At 36.7% G+C, this 21103-nt stretch overlaps 1 protein-coding gene across 1 annotated transcript in view; it reads right to left on the bottom strand.

The window, feature by feature from the left end:
- The window catches only part of trim44 (tripartite motif containing 44), a 53736-nt gene that overhangs the window by 15488 nt on the left and 17145 nt on the right, over positions 1 to 21103 (bottom strand). Inside the window, exon 5 of the mRNA XM_008411516.2 lies at positions 17257 to 17279. Coding sequence (XP_008409738.1) covers positions 17257 to 17279 — 23 coding nt within the window. The remainder of the gene's footprint in view (positions 1 to 17256; positions 17280 to 21103) is intronic.

Below are 21103 nucleotides of genomic sequence, written 5' to 3'. Positions count from 1 at the left end.
AAAAAAAATCAATACATTTTCTGTAAAGGCAAAGAGATTAAGCAAAACAACAAGCAATACATCAGCTGCATGGGACACTGACCTAGTGGGTGTTTAATACAACCCTCCATATTGACCACATCTGGGAAAGGCAATRATAAATTATCATACCCTCAAGGAGAACTTACTCAAACTTCTGGACATCGTACGTGATCATTTTAAAGTTTTGAGAACAAAATGTGGTAAACTATTCTACTCAAAGACTGCACGCAACAAACTCCACAGATACGTGCTAAGGATGGTCTCCCATTAGTAGGGTCAGTGCACAATGAGGCAGAAAATGTCAGTGACGCAGAATAAAGCAGTGTGCTGATGCTCAGCCAATCAGAATAATCACATAGCTTTGTCTGTGTTGCAGTAAGCGTAAGTTGTTAGATGAATACTTCATCCTTTCATAAACGGAATTCCCTCTTATTGTGACACAGGTAACTGCWGCTAATCATGCCGGGGAATTAATTAAGTGACATTTAGATAAAAGCCCTTAGCAACAGGAAAGGCTCAATCTCACATTGGCTCATTTAGCGATTTTCACMATTTCTGCGGCCATGGGGCCTGTTGGGAAACTAATCGAGGGAAACTGTAGAAATGTTATCCATGTATCCTAATAATAAAACTGCTCTATAATATCAATGCAAGTATAAAATGAACCAGAACAGGAAGAAAAAGATTTCCATTGTTGCTTGCTTTAGGGCATAGTGAGAATGAGGGATTCATTCTTGAAAGCCTCTCCACCATGGGAGCTTTTAACCTGTCAACAATCCCCAATCACTCTGAATATTGCACTCTTATATGCAAAGGACCGTTCTCTCCCATTTCCTTCAGCCATTATACTATGGGTTGCAAATTACATGGCAATATAAGACATTAAGGAGATTCCTTAAAGGGGAGTGCAGACAAGATAATGGAATCCCTTTCATGGTTCCCCGATGAATAACAAAGAGATAGATGAAGACAGATGTTGCACATTGCTGCTAACAAGACTATATTTTTATGATGGTGCACTGTAGCATTCACTGTTATTCAACTTATTCGCAAACATRCAGTCATTAATCCTTAAAATGCACAATTTGGAAAAAAAAAATGTTTTCACAAAATAATTAAGGSATATTTATTGCAACTGAGTGTCTTACCTATTCTGTTGTGATTTAGTGTTGACCAATAAGAAACCACCTAACATGACAATTTGAGYTATGCTTACAGTACTTACAATTGTTGAAAAAAAGGTCCAAATGGGCCAAATGGTCATCATTAGGTTKTTTTTCAGCTTTTAAACTTGGTCATAYAGGTTAAAATTGCCCATAGCTTTAAATACAGATAAACTGCTGCTTTTATAARCAACTTAACCACCCACATGTTGGCAAAAGTAAACACACCCCCAACTGCACCAAAGACAAAATGCCATGAGTAAAGATAATAACAGAACATTACAGAGGAGAAATATAATTATTTGGGATTTCAGATTTTCAACTTTGATACAAATGTCTGGAATATTCCATCTAGAGATATGTTCCACAACAGTAATTGGTTCATCACTATACATTGGACCTCTGTCTATCTGTGGTTCAGTATTCGCAAATTCTATTTTCTGTTGAATGCAACAACGGTTATTTGCAGAAAATCTGTCTATTTGTAGATTTTATTTGTACAGCATATCTAAAATATTGGAAYGAAAACAAAGCCTGTGAACCTAACAGAGCTAGAGACAAGTTCAGATGCAAGTCCTGGCTCTTTGTCCCTCTTCCTTCGTCACAATGCCTCCATCACTCTGTGAGCTTAAGCATCTCACACACTAAAAATATCCATCAAGCGTGGGCATCAAGGGCAATAAAAGCCCAGTTAACAGCACAATTTACTGTTGGCATGGAGGACCTGCATACATGCCAATTAAAATGTACCATACAAGCAAATATTACATTAAAACAGTCCTTTAGATTGCATTATTGCACATAATAATGCAGGGATGACGCTYGTGAGAATTGATATATTGTAAAGAATTAGTTTAGACACCAATCAAGTYTTTGGTGAAAAAAATCYGATCCAATTTGGGCCTAATATATATATATTTAAAGTAAATTCTTACATGTACTGTACATACATGTATAATGACACTATTTGCAAATGAATGATTATGTTTTAAACTCTAGATTATACAAGTAAGAATGAGAATGACAGTTAAGGTATAAAGAAGGAACACAACACTTGCATCTACATTAGATGTATTTAGGATTTTGTGGGTGTACTTAGTTTATTATTATTATTATTTTTTTTTAATTTGTTTATACAAACTTCTATTTTGGCTTCATTTTAATCAAATTCTCTATAATGACAATATGTAAACATATGGTCTGTATGTACACTACAAAATTTMATAATTCAAGGTTTACGTTAAGTCTATAATAAATATTATATTGAACAGCTAACACTTTAATATTGAAGACRCCTTTTCATCTATTCTCATGGCAAAAACACCCCCATAAGTATAATAAAKGCTTGTGTAAAATTAATATGTACTTTCCTGACAAGCAGGAGGTGATGAAAGATTCAAAAAGACAAGGTGTGACATACAATTTTGCCAGCTTGTACCATTATKGTGCAAACATTATTCATTCTGTCTAAATACTGACTTCGTAATYAGTGCATTTTTGTAACTTGTAACTTAATGGCTTGTTAACACAAATGGAAGATGAGTCTAGGGGAACAAAATATATGAATTGCAGTGTAAAATTTATTTTCTAAAGTGTTTAAATAAATAATAACAAAAACAAACGTTGAATACAGAATATTTCTATGACCTAAAATTAAATCTGTTCACCATATGATACATCTTCCAAGTCTGATTTTTAGGTTCACAAAAAGAAGACAAGTAAAGAAAACAAAAAAATAAGTAGTTTGACTTCCKATTCTTAAAGAACTCAACAACTATCTGGTAATGACTTGTAAGAGCCTACGGTGGCCCCATCCCACATTCTGCCCAAAGCTTCTTGCTCTCTCCTTTCTCTTTGCTTTAGTAACATGGCTCGTACATAGTTTACTGTGAGGCATTTAAAACACTTTCTTACTGCACTAACTTTCCACTTTCTGCTGCTACCCTGCCCAACAATCCAGGACTCACAAAAGGCTGTTCTTGCTAGTTTCATTTTCACAAATCTGTCGTGTGAGCACAGGACTGGCTCAGTCCCAGGGGCAGACAGCCATTATGAAGACTGACTGGTCACAGCAGCGCCCACACATTTGGCAGGTTGGCAGAAATGCCCCCTGTTGCCTTTTTCAAACAAGCCCCTTCACTAACAGCGGAGCGCTGACGCCTCCTTAATTAGAGACAGCTCTGGTACCCCCAATGCATTTGTCCTGAAATCTAGATTGCTCTGGAGAAATTTTGAAATTAAAAGCCTCTTTATGCCACACATGAAGCAATGATACTAATACTTTCCTGGTCTACATTCTACCTGATTGGAGAGGCAGGGGAATCATAGGTGCATAAAAACCAGGGAKGATGATAAAGAAAAGRCAGTAAAATTCCTCTCTGTGCCAGTGAAAAGCAGACAGAGCYGGAGAACAGAACGGCTATTAGGCAAGCCTTCTGCTACATRAAAACTCCCCCACCCTTGCTTTCAAGGCCTGTCATCTAAACCCTCAATGTGAAGGACATCAAGACAGACAATCCAGTCACCAGACTGTCACAACTCTCATCTGACCAGATAAAAGTACAATACGCCTCATCTACCCTGCAGAATGTCARTTTGTACAAATTAAATGACTTTCCTCAGATTACACCAACGAGAGCTTCTGYAACAAATAAATACATCCTTATTTGTGCAGCACCTTTTCAACAGCAGTGTTGTCAAATTGCTTTGTAGAGGAACAAATGAAAGAAAGAAAACTTCATAAAAAGCTGGTAAAATAGTTAAAGGGGTCAGTAGGTCTCGGACTCTGGGTGAGCATTCCAGAGTTTTGGGTCATGATAACTAAAAGTAGCTCATTCCATTTTCATTTGAGTCTTTGGTGTCACCAGTAGATTACAACTCTGGGTTAAACATACCTGGTAAAAGTGTCACTAAGACATGAGATGAGGYCATTAAGACTTTTAAAAACAAGGAATGAAATTTTAAAACAAATCTAAAAGCCACAGGAAGTTGCTAGGGAGATTCCAAYGACAAAGTTATGTTACCTCYTTTCTACAACCAACTACGTCAAGCAAAGACTTTACTGATATGGGATTTAAAGWTAAGCGTTGCATATTATCTTGATTGCAACAGATGACAATGTTATAGAAAAAACAGTTTTCAGTCAAAGAGAAAGGTTTTTTACTTTTACGGGAAATTCAAAATATTCAATACATGAACATATGGAAATTAAAACTTGCTTAAAGAAGCTTGTGGACACAGGATCTACATATCCRTACCTTTAATCATATTAATACCGCAATACGATACATTTTGAAGAACAAAATTGTTCTAATAAGCATTTTTATTAAAATCGAATATTCAAATTATTTACAGCCCTCCAGATAATCGATAAAACGTTGGTACAATTAAAGGTTATTTTAAACKTAATATCACATATCGTCTAGATGTATTTGGAAATAATGTGGGTCATTGTAACGAAAATGCTTTATTAATATTAGACATTACAAATCCAGTCATTCTGGCTTATATCTCTAAACATTAATGTGTCACTGGGTTCTTACAGAAGCACTCTGACTGGATTCAACACTGTAGCACAATGAAATAGATCTATGTGGCTTAGAGGCTCCCCCAGTGCTGCCTGACTAATAAACTTTTATGTGTGCTAATGCATCCTGTAAAACATCAGTCATAAATGCTTGCCTTTTCCTGGAGGTCACATGCACCTATTAGATATTCTATCACTAGGGAACTGAAGGTGATTGCACATTTAAGAGAAAAACCTGTTTTAAGAGACAAAGTAGTTAATCACTGGGAAATGGATCTTTAGCTGTATAGTGAAATATCCCATTTCTCCTCCCTGATTGAAAAATAGGGTATTTTAACTACCTTTTTATCAAAAAATGACGTAAGCCATTATTTTAGGAAGGTGATGATATATACGCCCCCCCGCCCCAAAAAAAAAAACATAATGGAAGTACTAAAAAAATCTTCTAATACTCCCTGCACCCCCCTCTATTTTTCTAAGAATCGCTAGCTTAATGTGATTTTTAAAGGGTATTCGATATCTCCTATTACAGCCTAGGGGTAGCTAAATCCAAGCTATTTTTCATATTTCACTACCAAACACTTTAAACTGATGTGGCAACAGGGCTTGTCATGAGGCTGCTGAATTAAACATGCCACCCGTCGCACTCTCCTGCTTCCCCCACTTTAAGAATAACTAATCAGAAGGACAAAGTGGGAACTAGGAGAGGCACAGCGGTTCAGATTTTGTTGTWGCAGCATTGTTGCCATCTCCAGTTGTGGAACGAATACGTTTTCCAAGAGTGTGTTTGCGTAGGGGGAGAGTGCAGATTTTGTGTTGACAGTCCATACCTAGAGCAATAGTTTTATAAGACATTGATTCATTGCCCTTTGGGTTCAGTCTGCCATTATCTTTCTTCATCTCCACCAAGCTAAAGTAAGGCCTRTATTCCTTCTGAAGGCTAAAGCAGCTATGATWATGTGGGTGAGCATTCATATACATGTGTGTGTGGTTAAAGAGGCCATAGGTCAGACTGCATGAGGAAAAGCATCAGTGCATTTAAGGTCCCATTCCGACAGCACCAAAAGATGGTTTCTGTGCTCTTTTTATCTTTTCTCCAATTACCTGGTGGATGCAAATGTCTGCTTGTGTCTGTGCGGTTTAACAAATGAATAATGTCTGTGCACAGCGTAGCATCACTTGAGTGCGTTTACAGTGCGTGTGAATACCTCATGAATGATCATATGCCTATCAAATATGACATTCTGCCATATGGATAAAACATGTGGAGAAAGTATGCGTTGGTGTATGTGGATCTGACAGAAAATACAAAGAATTTCCRCATAACCCATTTGTAATCTTCTRTCACCTAGAATCCAATCCAACTTTACTATTAAAGTGCTTAAAACAACCAGCACRGGACTAAAGTGCTGAGGYCAAAAGAAGAGGAAGCTATAATTGCCTTATCCATTTTCTTCTGCAATATTTCATTTCTGTCACACCAAAGCCAAATTATTTTCAAAAGTAAGCAAAGTTTATGTTCCACTGTACTGCTGACTGCATCCAGTGTGCCTGGAAGAATTTTGTAATCACTGATGCCCAAGTTTTCTTCAGTAATGATTCTTTTTAACAATAAAAACAAACAAAAAAAGTCAATWGCAATCACGTTATGGCAGAAGTGACRGTAATCATTAGATACACGATGACACACCCAGCTCATGAGACAAGACGTACCGAGTTCCTGAAAATGAAATGAGACATTTTTGGGGAAAATATCTATGTATTGTTTTCTTGTTTGTTTTTCTCATTGAGAAAATGTTCAAAAATTCAATTTGGCTATATCTAGCCTAGTGTTAAAATAAACAAACAAAACATACACATATATTTTTCAATTTCTTTAACAAAAAAGGTTTCACAAATTCCAAACGGTGTTTTTGTAAATCTTTTCTAAGTAGGTGATCATGCAGTTCAGTCTAACTATCTTGTTTGCTGAGCAATCTGGATATATATATATATATATATATATATATATATACTGTCATTTTAAACATATATTGTTAAAATGAGAGCTGGACATACAAGGAGGTATAAAAGGAAACACTGTTCAGACCGATGACAGAACTTGTTTGCAGTGTGACCGRGAGTCAGATGTTTTTCTTTCACTACAAAAATTATAATGTATTTTGATTTTACCATGCTTGTCAACTCTGGTTGGCAAGCATAGAACACATGTTGCATACTAATGTCTATTCCACAACGTACCAAAGATTTGGTGAGAATATGACAGGCATGTTTTTGTCAGAAGGATTCTGTTAAAACTGGTTTCTTTAGCAGGTGCCTTTTGGTACCATAAAATATTTTTAAAATTACTGACATACATGAACTTTTTATTATAATTATTACAGGAAAACATAAATTAAAACAGCATCTGAGAGGTTTTCTTACAACTTTCTAAAAAGAAAGATTCTTTCTAAAAAGGAAAACATGCAAAATTTGCACGAAAATGGTTGTTGTGCAAAAAGTTGCATTTCATGTCGAAATGTTCATTTGACAGACAAATTCTTATTTTTTTAAACCAGATTTAATTTTATTTGAATCAAATGCAGCATGGTGCATATTTTAAATTAAAAAAGTTTATTTCCTAACTTGGCGAAAATCAACAAGAAAATTGATACAAAATTGAATTGATAAATGAGGTCGATAATGGAATCTGTTTCGCTAACATCTCATCAATTTCCATCCATAGAAGTAATCAGTTTTAACCTGGTTGTATTGTAAATCAGCACAATGATTTTTTAATTAAAAATATCCCCCCACTACTCTTATTCAAGCACAGTCATGCTCTGCAGTCTGAAGGCAAAACACCCAACAGACATCCTTGTACTGACTACAAAACAGTGCTCATTAATAACATAATGTGACAAAAAAGGTCAGCTCATTACAAGGGAAACAGAGTTCCATCATCTTTGATATGCTTTGACATGTGAGAAGAATACCTCTCTGATGCTGTTATCCAGCTTCTTCTTTAGATAAAATCTATTCTCACTTCCTGTTGACTCTAGAYTCTTTTCTTTTCTATATAATTGCATTGCTTTTAGACRGTAGCATTCATAACAGCTTCRAATCTGAATTAAATWTTTTTTGGGATGTTTTGTAGTAGAGTCTACAACCTGCAGTGCCCTSTGTGGCAGTAGTACACAACGTCAGTCCCTAACGACCAATAYCCTRCAAGTTTTAGTTCTTGTCCTGGTTTAACACAGCTGAATCAAAAGATGACTTGTTAGCTGGCCTCTGMAGAACATGGCGAGAGGCAGTTGGACCATTTGAGCTTTGCAGTCACACATCTAAAGGTGCTTTTCCACTGGCAAGTTGCGCACTAACCAGTTAATGTGCGGTTCGATTCCACCCCAGGTAGTGAGCTTCTCCATTATATGGTCTGCTACTCTCTATTGTGGGCAGAACGTGAGCGTGCAGCAGCTGTGGTCAACTCTCCGCTGATGTTTGCAGCAACACTCAGCAATGGMGAGCCTTGAGGTTGTGGTACTGATGGACTCAAATGAACCCAGATATTTCATTTTGTCTTATAGAAATTATTTGTTGATCCAAACATAATGATAGAGACTCAGATCAGATGATTATTTTGCTATACATATTAATATAATTAGATTCTGGCACTTTTTTTTTTTTTTTTTTTTAAATGTGCAACGTTTTGGATTTAGGTAATGCATTTGAAAGATGCAAACCAAGCCATGCGAGAAGTTAATTTATTTATTTTTAATCGTGGGGAAAAGTAAAATTCACATCACAAGCTAGTGTTATGAATTTCCGGTGTTTCACACCGTTGGCGCAAAACTGCAGCTCTAACAGAAAGGTGACCACAGCTGCGTCGTTTCTTTCTTCTTTATTGCTGCCCGTCCTTCAGAGAGACGAGCTGCTAGCAGCGCTGCTAAATCATGGTTATTCCCTTGCAAAACTTTACGAATGTGCTCCTGGTGATTAAACTCATAATTACCCTCCTCCTTACCAAACAGTTCTGTGATAGCAGCTTAACTACAATGTAATTTGGAGTTTGGTGTGAGGTCATTGCATGCCAATCAATGAGTGCAGACAGCTGACTAYTTTGTGCCATACTGGGCTTGATGCGGCCAGTACTACTCTGGAAGCAGGTACAMAAATCTGGGAACTGCCAGGCAGAGCTGAGGCAAATTTGCCAATTGAAAATGAATCTGGCCAAGGTGGACAGGAATTGTACCGGTTAGAGGCGGTTTAGTGGAAAAGCGCCATAAAAATGACAGGACAACTTGAGGACTGGAGCTGGACTCCACTGTTCTTTGGTACTGTGGGGATCAGACAGGACACTAAAAGAAAAGCCAGGATGACTATTGCTCATTAATTCAGGTTGAGAAAAGATAATGAAGCAAGAACACAAGACCAAAGCATAGCATGACTACTCACAATAAGGGGTTTGGTAGCGTGGGGCTATCAGGCATTATGTTTAGACAATTCARTATRYGGTCCAACTGAGGAGATAAAATGTTCATACCAGAAAACTTAGTTGTCGTTCAATGTTCTAACCCATTGTCTGAGTATCTTGTAGAGTGTAACCTTCTGAAACATTATTTGTCATCCTTTCTTTCATTTTTTTTGTGCTTATCCCCTCTGAATTGCCAACCTGCCACAGTTTCCCTCTTTTCAACTCTATGYATTTTTCTCTTTCCTCCTCAGTAGTCTCCCCACAACTGCCTCGACGAAGCAGAAATATATCTCTACAGGATACACCTYCTTTTCATCTCCTCCCTGCCTGGTTACATCCCACAGTTTCTTATCTAAAATTCACCAGTGTTGCTCCTTAAACATTATTACTAAACATCAGGCACTGGATGAAGAAATCACAAAGTGAAAAGCATTAAGCCACTATGATTAGCAAATCATACCAGTTACTTTCAACAAATGTTCTTTTTTACACAACAAGGCTAAAATACTCTTATGGATGTTTAAGGAGTCATGGGGCTCTCCATCTTAAATTGTTAAATCTTTATTTTCTTTGCCAGCATTACAAAAGCTAGTATTTGTTTTATCRTGGAATGAAAATGAAACAACTGTGGTATTTTAGTAATTTATGAATTAAATATTTGCACACTTCTCTATATTGCTTTTATGTTGTTTTAGTTTTCTTGCTATTAATAGTCTGCTAATAAAAAGTATAGGATATTTTTGTGTAGKTCTAACTATGTTTCTATATGTTTTAGAGATGASATATATTTGGTAAATACAGATTTTTTTGCTTTAGGATCAGAATGCCTTTTCAAAGGGTAGGAATCTGCTTTGGCAGACTTTTAGAGGGCACATAAAACATAAATGAGAGTAGACCAACACACATCTTTGCTGGCAAACACAAAAATAGCATCTGGAAGTTCAGAAAATGTAATTGGGAAAGAGCTGTACCTTACATAGCTGGATTATCAATAAATTCCTCAATGGCAGTTGAAGCTCATAACATCAACATATCAGCAATGACCTCAGAAAGTACCTTGGTTTCTAACTACAAACAGTCATTTCTGGCATCACTGATACACACAGATTTGCTGMRGTCCTCAAATGCACCTGAGAAGTCCCAGATGTTTTATTTACTGCTCCTTGTAAATGGCACAAGGCTGCACTACATGGAGAGAATAACACCAACTCACTCTCAGAACTGAATTTTGTAAAATCCTGATGGTCAAAACTGACTTGATGATGAATGACTAAACAGATATGTTTCAGTTTAGAACACATTGTTGCAAAGCTTCTTACAACAAAAGCATTCATTTGTTTTGTCTTAAGTAAATATGAAGGTTATTCACATAAAGAAGCTGTGCAAAAAATAAAAATAAAAATACAGGCCACAAAAGTTATTTATTGAAAAAAAAAAAAAAATCACTTAAAAGATAGAGTTTTTGCAGCGCGACTCTTAGAAATGTCTAATTTGGATGCATAAAGGAAGCTTCAACCTGCAAAGTATGATAGATAATATTGCTGCAGCAACCCCAATAGAGGCATTTCCTACCTAAATTAAGTAATTTATATTCAAGGAAATATTAAGTAGAAACTAATAAGTGCCATTAGTCATCACAAACCTCAAAAGCAGGTGTTCATGCTGAAACTTTTTTTCCCTTTCCTTCAACATCTCAAATATGCCTCCTCCTAATCTACATGTTTATATAGATACGGTTTGGTTAGTGTGCTTTAGACTMATCTGGAAGCTTAGTATCGCCACTGTGGAATAGTGACAGCCTGAGGAAAGCAGGCAGAAGAAAGCATGACAGGGAAAGAAACAAAGACACTGATTCAGAGAAAGGCAGACAGACCGTGAGAGAGAATGCATAAAAGTTTAGATTGGTTTTATCAAGTATCCGGGTTTCGCCAGCAAACACACACACATGCAGACGGGAAAATAGAAACAGATGGATCTCAGCGAAACATTTTCAATTATTAAGAGCAACAGACACAATTCCTTTTCATATTTGAAAATTCAAAGTATTTCACACAAAGACAGCCGGCCAAACAAACAGGCAACAAAAGACACACAGGCGGAATGACATAAAAATGAGAGCGTGTATTCTGGGAGGAGATATTAATTTTTCAGTAGAGGAAATGCATCTCCCTCCATGTCTTAATCTCTGAGCTCCATCGAATGTCCTCTACCCACTCTCCCCTCACCCCAGCCCCTTCCTGCCTCACTTAACGCATCTATTTGACCCCAGTGAAAGGCATGAAGCTCAGACAGATAAGCTGTGTCCCTGAGATTATGCTCTGCTTCTGTGTGAGCCTCCATTTCTTGGTTTGTGTGTTCATGTGAATTCATTGTGTGATTGTGGGTGGTCTCTAACCTTCACTCAGTGGTACAGACATCTCTCCTGTAGAACTCTGTTGTCCATGCATGAAACAATGAGATGGTAGATCAAATTTTGAAAAAACAAATGCCATAGTGCAGGGAAAGAAGTACAGAATTGATAGATTTTAATTACCAATTATCTAAAATGACATCTTTAACTAGTATTTTCATAATTTAACATGTCTTTCGGTCTATGTGCACACAGTGCACAGTGGATTTTTAGTCTCAAACAAGATTAAGATTACAAAAATGTCTTTCAAAGAGGAGAGATGGCGCTAGACATTATTGTTCAGAAATATTTTTTTCTCCATAAGATGACTTGGTTCTACAAATAGTGTAATAAATGAGCTAAGAATGAAGCCCTGCCGTGTGAAAGATTTTTTACAATAATGATTTTAAATGAACCGCCTCTCAGAACGGTGAAGGTAGTGAAAATTAGTAGTGAAGGTATTCTGATTGATCCAGACTAATTCTCTAGTTTTACTGGGTGGGGATAACCTCCAAAAATCTGCCTGGTTGATATAACCTTTGAAATTAAATTATGATGACATCTATCAAAGTATAACTCTGTCCACACAAGTTAGAATTTGTAAATGTATTACTTAATACAACAATTTGTGTTGTGTCTCTTAATACAGATCTTAATGCATCACCCACCAATTCTTCCAATCTCATTCTGAAAATTATGTCAGTGTAGTGTTAGGTAAGAGGGAGCACCTAACAAATAGTGAAACGAATCAACAGCCAGACAAGAGTAACAGAGCACTCAGTCAGATATGTTAAATCAAAACAGCAATGATGTCTTCATGAAGTGAAACAGTTCTAGATCAATGAGTAGCCGTAAGAAAGAGATGTTAAACRAGAGCTTGTCTCCCTTGTCACTTTAAAAGATGGATGTCAGATCTGGGTTATCAAAATTTTTCAGCTTTTGTGAAAGCTTCAGTTTAGCTAATAATCTGACAAAAGGATGAAGTCATTTTTAAAAACTCAGGAAGCTGAGGGCTGCTGCCTTGGCTTAGGCTGACAGGCAGAGAGGTCTCTGCACCTTAGAGAACATAGCCCTGACAAATGATAAGCAAAATTGGTTTTAAGTGCAAAGCACTTTGAACTGCCTTGTTGCTGAAATGTGCTACAGAAATAAGCTTGACTTGAAACTGACTTTGAAACTTAGAAAATAAACGTCAAACATGTCAGACAATAAACTTTGTCACAATATTTTCCCAAAGTCACTTGGAAAAAGAAACGTGACTACCGATTAAAAGGTCACAGCTATTTTACTGATTACTTGATTTCAAAAGTAACTCAATTAGATTACAAGTTGCTATATTCGTTACATTCAGCAGCTCCACACAACCCTTTACCCCAATTTAAAAATGACAATTGGTGTTGCCAATGCTCACTTACTTAGAAGTGCATTCAATCTTCAGGATCTGTTCACTTCAAAGTGGTCTTCAAACAATTCATTATTGAAAATGTACATTTTGTAAGAACAAGCTATTTTATGTCTAACATAGTTTTGTATTAACTTAGAGAAGCGTGTTTCTATAAATGATATTCAAAAAAGTAGAATCATGTATGCGTCTATGAAGGAACATGGATGCACCGAGTGTACAATAGGATGTGAGATACAGTAAACGGTTTCGTGACTGCAGAAATTACATGTTCTGCTCCCTTGCCAGTTTTAATTGCTGGTGTATGAGAGGAGTATTGACATGTGGTCATCTCCTCTCCAACAATCTACCAAAGCAAATTTACCAAATGTTTAACTGATATGTTTCCTGATTTGGTTGTGTGCACAAATAAATTAACAGAATCTGTGTATTTATTTTAAACTAATCTGAAAATCAAATCAAATTACTAGCTGCTAGTGTTATTGCTTATTGGCGTGTTTTTCACAGATTCTTTGTAAATATCATGCCTGGAAGATCAGCTTTCTTACTTTGCAGTAATTGTTATTGTCTATTTGTTTTGCATCTATCATTTTAGTTAGCTTCCCTTAAGCCTCACTTGTCATTCTGTGTCTTCTTTCACACTCTAAGCAGTATCTCAGTTCAAACTGAGTGGGTGTAATCTAATGGCAAAAAAAAACTATTTTGCATAATCTTGCAAACAAATAGGCAAACAACAATGACCCCATACCTCCATGTCGTTCTTGCTTTAAGGAATAACAGAAAGCAGTGTTTTTCTTTCCTTTTTTTATGGATGATAAGTATGGATTGTGGAAAGAATGCCTCAGAAAACCAAATACTCTGTAAGATTCAATATGTAAGCAGACTCAATAGATGTGCTAGTTATCTAATTCTTTAACAGACTATTTTAGCTCATGCCATTACAGATGGCCTCTGAACCCTGCACACTTTCTCACAACCGTTATATACAGTAAATCCTAACGATTCAGTATGTAGCATTTCACTACAGTTGCTCTCTTGGCAATATTGACGAGATAAAAATATTTGTTCAGCAGTGTAGAATCAATATTTATGAGATTCTGTTTTATAGTGTCTAACTGTGACAATTTTACTAACTTATAATTTTCTTTGTGGTTTGACATTCCTATTCTGATTTTGAGTGATAGAGATTATGCACAATGAAGCAAATTGACTTATTTTTCTAAACTTCACTGGTCATTTCACCACTTCAACCATTTCATACTTTTGGACTTTTGGTTGTTTGATAACCAAGTTTTTGAGGCATTAAAAAGAAGCTACTTGCCAAGAACAACAATCTTCTACAATTTGGGAGATATGATACACTGAATAATGCATCCAAAGATTCCAGATGATGATATGCTTGCGTCTTTGGGCATATGATTACATAGGAACGTGTACACATATTTGCAAATTCATGCACATAAATCATGTGAAGATTAGGTGTTGTTCTATTTTGCCTTTAAAAAAATGTTCAAATTCACCAAAACAAAAATAGAGACCTAAACACCTGAATACTGGGCTGTACAATGTGTGGATAGTGGAGGAGCATTGACGTAAGCGTTTGTAAGATCCAAAACACCAGGGACAAAGGTTGCAATGAAGGTGTGCAGATTAAAGCACAGACATGAAAGTGAAATTTGCAATGCATCATGTTAGACTCACCAGCGAAATGATTTTGAGAAGGGGACAAAAGAAGGATTTACATTCAGAGGCGAGAAAATCTTGGCAGGCATTGGTTACCTATGTTGAGTGGCTTGCGAAGAGGCGGGGGCTTCTATTGACGAGCAAAGTCTAAGAAAGACGTGTGTGGGTGCAGGATTGAGATCCTGTGGGGATGCTCTGTCTACGGCAGCGATATGGGGCTCAGACAGCGGATTAGTGTTTCTGCTCCATAATCAATTTGCTGTCTGGATCCCACTGCACACAACCCTAACCATCCATTCGTCGCTTGATCCTCCAAAATCTCTCTTTCTTCTGTTTATTTTCCCAATGCCGGTTAGTTCCGCCTTTTTGTTTACGTCACCCTCAAATTGTCAGAAAACTCTGTATTTCTCAACAAACATCAATGTGACCACAATATACCTTTCAGGTTCCATTTTAATCCAAGTTCAAGTCCAAGTTCAGGGCTTTTCTTTGATTAGCAACTTATTCAAAAAGTGTCACAAGTTACAGCTACTAAGGATTCTTCAGGGGTCTGCAGCTTGGTGCAAAATGGTTTGATCTGGATTAATAATAGTGTGTGTGTGTGTTTGTACAGATGTAGAATTCAACCTTTTCTAAGGGCAAACCATTAGTTACATCTCACCCTCGGGTCCAAGCTGGCTGCCATCTGCTCCAGTGCTTAGGGGTCATAATGCAGGCTGACCAATCAATAACATATTACATGTTGGGACCACGCTGCACCACTGGTCACGACTTTCATTGGTTATTAAAATCAAGGCACATTAAACTCCACAGAGAGGAAATAAGGGACATTTTCCCACAAGGAAGCAGCAAGACCACAAAAATGTCAAGTCAAAAATCCAATTTCTATTTTCGAGGAAAAAGCATATTGCCCATCAAAAAGTATATTTTACCATAAATAGGTAGTTTTCACTTCAAAGTCTAGAGGAGAATAGGATTTATTTCTTTAACAACAGATGGTCTAACATTTTCTCAAGGCCTTTTTGTCTTGTGAATGTGTGTTGTCTGTATCTGAAGCTGGTTGGAGCAGTTTCGGATGAAAGCCCATAAAGAAATCTAATTGGGTAAAAGTCTTTACCTTCTTTACTTGGACTGTTAACTCTGCTGTCAGGGTTTATGCTCCAAGTAAAGAAGGCAAAGGTTTTCACATTTCCTGATCAATGACCATGAGAACTGTAAAGGGATCTCTATTTCAGATTGTTTCACATATAGAAAATGTGACATTCTCCTGAGTGTACATTACCATAAATAGTTTTCACTTTGAAATCTACCTACCATAAATAGGTAATTGTTTTTATAAATAGTTATGTTATAAAAGTAGTTTTATGTTATAAAAGACACATGTAGCATATAATGAACTGCCAAAATATACAAAACCCTAAAAATTATTTCAAATTAGCAAAATCTTCAATTGCTGGTATTCGAAGAGTGGATACAAATTTCTGGATTTTTGACTAGAAGTCACATCCCTGTAAGTGCAGGGAAATATTATAGTTTACATAACTGTGTTCATTGGGATTATGTCCCTGCATTAAAAATAATTGATCTGTTGGAGAAATAATTTTAGGCAACTTTCAAGTATTTTGACGTCTATTACATTTGTTTTTCAGAGTTGCCACGTATTTTGCTTGATCCATATTTTCATCAATGGTTTAGCTTTATAGCCATGCTTGCATGTCGCACTTTTCAGGTTTTTTTTATTTGTAAAATAATATTTTAAATCATGTACATCACTTTATGTTGGTCTTTCACATACAATTCCAAGTAAATGTATTTATGTTTGTGGTTGCAATGTGACAAAATATGGAAAAGTTCAAGGGGTATGAATACTTCTGCAAGTCACTGTATGTAGGGGTCAGTGTAAAGGGGATTGAATACAAATGTATGTCACACATTAAAGATTAATATTTGTAAATAATGTTGAAAAGAGTTTTCATTCCACTTCACAATTATACACTACAAAAAAAAATCCTTTAGTTGTAGTCACACAGTATGGGGATACAGTCACAGTGCATTAATACTTTTGCAAGGCACTGGGGAAAGAAAGGCAGACACTAAACACGTGAAACACCTGCTGAGCTGCAAAAACAGATTTATGGAAGAAACAAAAATGAAAAAGCAAGAAGAGGAAGTAAAAGGTGTGAAGAATGTGGCGAAACAAAGACTCTGCCCTGGTAATTACACAACAGCTTCTTGCATGTACACAATACAACTACGAGTAAGTCAAATTTCTGCCTGCCAGCCACTGTTTCGCAGCCCTTTCATCTGATCGGGCAGATTGTCACCACTACTGCACAATTGTGACTTGCATGTGATCAGAAAGGTTTGAGGGTGAGGCAGGCCTGATGTGACTGCAGGGAGTTTGTCAGATGTTTGAAGGTAGAGCTGGCAGGTGGGATTGTTTGAGGAAGCGTAAAAAAAAAAAAAGTGTGTTTCTCTGGGCTGTGTTATGCAACAGGAACACTAGTCAGTTTCATGGTGAAATTTGCATCAAAAACTCAAGCACAGAGGGGTCCACTTTCTGCAACACCTACCATTGTGCAATAAGAAAGTGAGCATGAATCACACTGGCATTCTTACCTTGGCCTGGCTTCAATGTCGTGCTGAAAACAATGAGAAGAAAAGAAAGAAAGGGAGGGGGGAGGGAGGGACAATGAGACATAAAAGATTATTGCATGTGTTGGAACCAACAAAACAATTTTATAAAGCCAGATAGCACAAGATATATTAACATCTGGTGTGCCTTTAATTCAGACCAATTAATTTCCACTTTCAGTCACCACTTGTGCTCATGTATATTCATGAGGTTTTATAGGAACTATCTGGAGCAAAGCACCAGTAAGATGCAGAAATTATTCATGGGCTAGCTATTACGTTTTCTTTGAGWGGGAAACTATTTTATAATTTTCATTTTTTAACCGTCAGCCTATACGTATTTAAGACTGTCGTTTTTTTTTAAATGAAAGTGACTTATTACACCATAACAATGACGTTTTACCTTTTTGCCATTATCATGAGTAAACAATGAAAAAAACCCCAAAGAAAACATCTTTTATTGCAATCTCAATAAAGAAAAGATCAATGCAAAAAAGAAGAGCAATAGCTGATTTATCTCCACTTCTTCCATGAATCATTTACATTTACTCTGGATGCAAGCACCCCTGCCAATAAAACACAACAAGCTGAAAATTGTGGCACTTTGATAATATTGTGAGAACCTTTGCAACTATAAGCGGGGAGAAAGGGGTTAATTTATCTTAATTACCTATATTCTGTGTTATTCAATAGGTTTAAATGAGCCGGGTCACTGGGAGCAACCATGAAAAGGACAATCAAGACTAAAGACTCGGCAGTCAAACGATTCAGTCTGAGTGTGCTCTTTCAGTGGCTGCGACAAGGAAAACTAGCGTTGAATATATTAATAGTTCAGTTCTAAATATTCATTAAGTACAAAAAATGGGCATCGTCAGAAAAGTCAGAAGACTAACAAAACACAAAATGAGTTTTCCCTTTTTTGGCAGCCTGTCAAACATGCAGTTTAACTAAATATGGCATGCACACTTGGAAGTTTGCATGGTATTGAAAACGGTCAGTGCTAGTTTACCATTTTATCACTGCAATTTCACAACAATAACCAGCCAGAAATGCATAAATCTGCTAGGAAATCTGTAGGATCACCAGAAGAGGACTGTGAGTGGACTACGAGTTTTCCAAAAGAAACGGGTAKCAACTGTCAAGTCAAGATGTTGAATGCTGACAGATCTGAACCAAAGATGAATGAATGCAGACTTTCAAACAGTACTTCAACAAAATATTAGTTTTAAGGCTGTACATCCTTAAACTAAACTACAACCAGATTATTGCAGCTTTTTACTTTATTATTTTTACTTATATTATTTAAAGGTTTATATAAATCCCTGTAAACCTGAGAAGCAGAAGCCCTACATCCAACAGTGTCAAGTATGACATTACAAATTCTCTGCTGACACGTGTCCGGAGTCTGAGATCTTTATTAGAGTTCGTCTTCACTTAATGTATTCAAATCATATGTATGCACATTTTAAGCACCAAATATCTTACTGTGGATTTAGAAGTCAGACACTTACTGCCCAGTGGCATGGCATGGTTGGGTGCTTTCTRTATAGTCATTAATGAAGAGTCTAGTGAGCACATGCAATTTCTGTTCATATGTAGCCTTTGGCACTTTTTAATAAAAACATGTTGAGACAGAGTTTTAATAATGGCTGAAGACAGACTGAGACAAAGTCTCTTAGCATATCAAGTCTCTGGTTTCTACAAATTTGTCCGTTTTCAAATGCATGCTGACCTCCTTTATTGTAAATCTATGTACAGTGGTATATTAGCATCTTATCTACTCGTAATGATATATTTGTTCAACCTAAAGCAGGATTGGTTGCTGTAATTATGTTACTTATTTTCCATTAGGCTGTTAAACAGAAGACATTTGTGAAGTGATATGTTTTACATTACAATTAGTTGATATATTCAGCAAGTGTGTCAAAAAACGTCAGCAGTATTTAAGCCTAATATGTAAATATTTCTGGCTTCAGAACAAGCACCTCAATGAGACTAAAGCACCTTCTCTCTCGGAGACAAACTTTCTGAAAAGTAAAAAAAAAAAAAGACAAATCATATTACAACACAAATAATTAAAATACTAATTAATCTGTGCAATCCTTCGCAAATAATAACAAAAAAAATCTCATCCTTACAGAGTCGACTAAGCTTTCTGTTGCCAACTTCAGCAATCACAAATACAAGAGGACAAACAGGAGAAGCTCTGGAACTCTCAATTAGGGCCACTAATGAACCTGGCCCACCATGGATTCACCTCTCAGTGAAAAAGCAATCTGCATAGCAGCTATTACCCTTACTACAGCCTTTTTAGCCATGCATAGCATCTCCAGGGAGCCCTCACGCCTCCTGTCTTGACTGGGGTGACTAAAATGTAGTGAGTGACAAATGGACCACCGGGATTTTTTAATTTGGCATCTATAAGTACTAAAAGCCCTCTCTGCTATTTTGAAACTAGACATGCRGGAGTGAGGTGCTTAAGAATTTGATGAGTGTGAGGACATGACTTGCTCTTCTGCCAAAGCTCACATCTTCCAAAAGCTCTTTGTTATATAAAACAGCTATGCAGACATTGGGATTTAAATGGCTCTTTTGGAATGAAAAGAAAATTTTAGGGCATATTTAATGATTTTACAACTTTTCATTTTCAAATGTGTCCAGGCTTATAGTTTATGGCAGTTATATTCATTTCCAGGGTCCCAACTGAGAAATATGTAAAGGCACATGAAAGAAAGACAGCTGAGAAAGCAGCAGAAAGAGGATGAAGAGTGAGGATTCCAAAATATTATATAAACACACAACGCCCCGCAAAAGACAGACTTAAGACTGTTGCTAAAATGTAGTTTATGAAGTAAAGAGTTTTATGGTGATTCATAAAGTAAGCAGAAGGAAGTCAGGAGAAAAGCAGTCGCTTAAAAATTTWATAAACCTCTAACCTCTCTGTAATTCACTTCAGTGGCAAATGACTGGGAACAATCTGACAGATCTGGTTCTGACCAACAACTGTCTAGCCAGAACAGTGTCATACATGTATTTGCGAGCCATGCAGTGATAGTCTCACCTTTCTTCACATAATCCAGGGGTGCCCAAAGTCGGTCCTCGAGGGCCGGCATCMTGCATGTTTTAGTTCTCTCCCTAGTGGTAGCAACAACCTGTTCAGTATGTCAGTGTTCTCCTTAGGCCTCTAATGAGCCATCATTTGATGCAGGTGTGCTAAACTAGGGAGAGAACTAAAACATGCAGGATGAGGACCGACTTTGGACACCACTGACATAATCCATCTTACTTGTGATGTCTTACTTGTGATGGTTTACCTGGACAACAGTAATGTAGCTGTCAAAATATTATTCAGTGGATACTGCCATGTCTCTCAAGCTCTGGAAGTTTTTCTACGTAGTTTCCCCCCCAAAAAATTTTAGGCACCAAAAAAAAAAAAAGAAAATCCCTTCATGCCAATGCAACACTTTTGGGGGTTGGAAAGAAAGTTAAAACAAATATTTAAGCAGCAGGTGAAGTTAACATTCTTGATCATTTGTCTTACAGCRGACATGTAAAAATAAAAAAACACTTATGAACTATATTGGCCATTTACTCTCTACTTACCACTTTTGTGCAGCGGCATAAACTATGCAGTGCCCTCAACTTTGTCATATTAAATGATCCACTAGGGAAGCAACATTATCATCTATAGATGGTGGAGCCTCATTGCTTTAGAGTCATGAAAAACACCATTTGTTTTAAAAAGGTAAGCTGGGAGATTTCTTATCCACTTTGAAAACCATTAGATTGCCATTTATTTATGTGTAATCCTTTCCCATTTTAATGGCTCCAA

Source organism: Poecilia reticulata, linkage group LG6, assembly GCF_000633615.1.
Source record: "Poecilia reticulata strain Guanapo linkage group LG6, Guppy_female_1.0+MT, whole genome shotgun sequence".
Taxonomy (NCBI): domain Eukaryota; kingdom Metazoa; phylum Chordata; class Actinopteri; order Cyprinodontiformes; family Poeciliidae; genus Poecilia; species Poecilia reticulata.
Note: the sequence above shows the minus strand (reverse complement) of the source record. Positions and strands in the feature narration are given on the sequence as shown.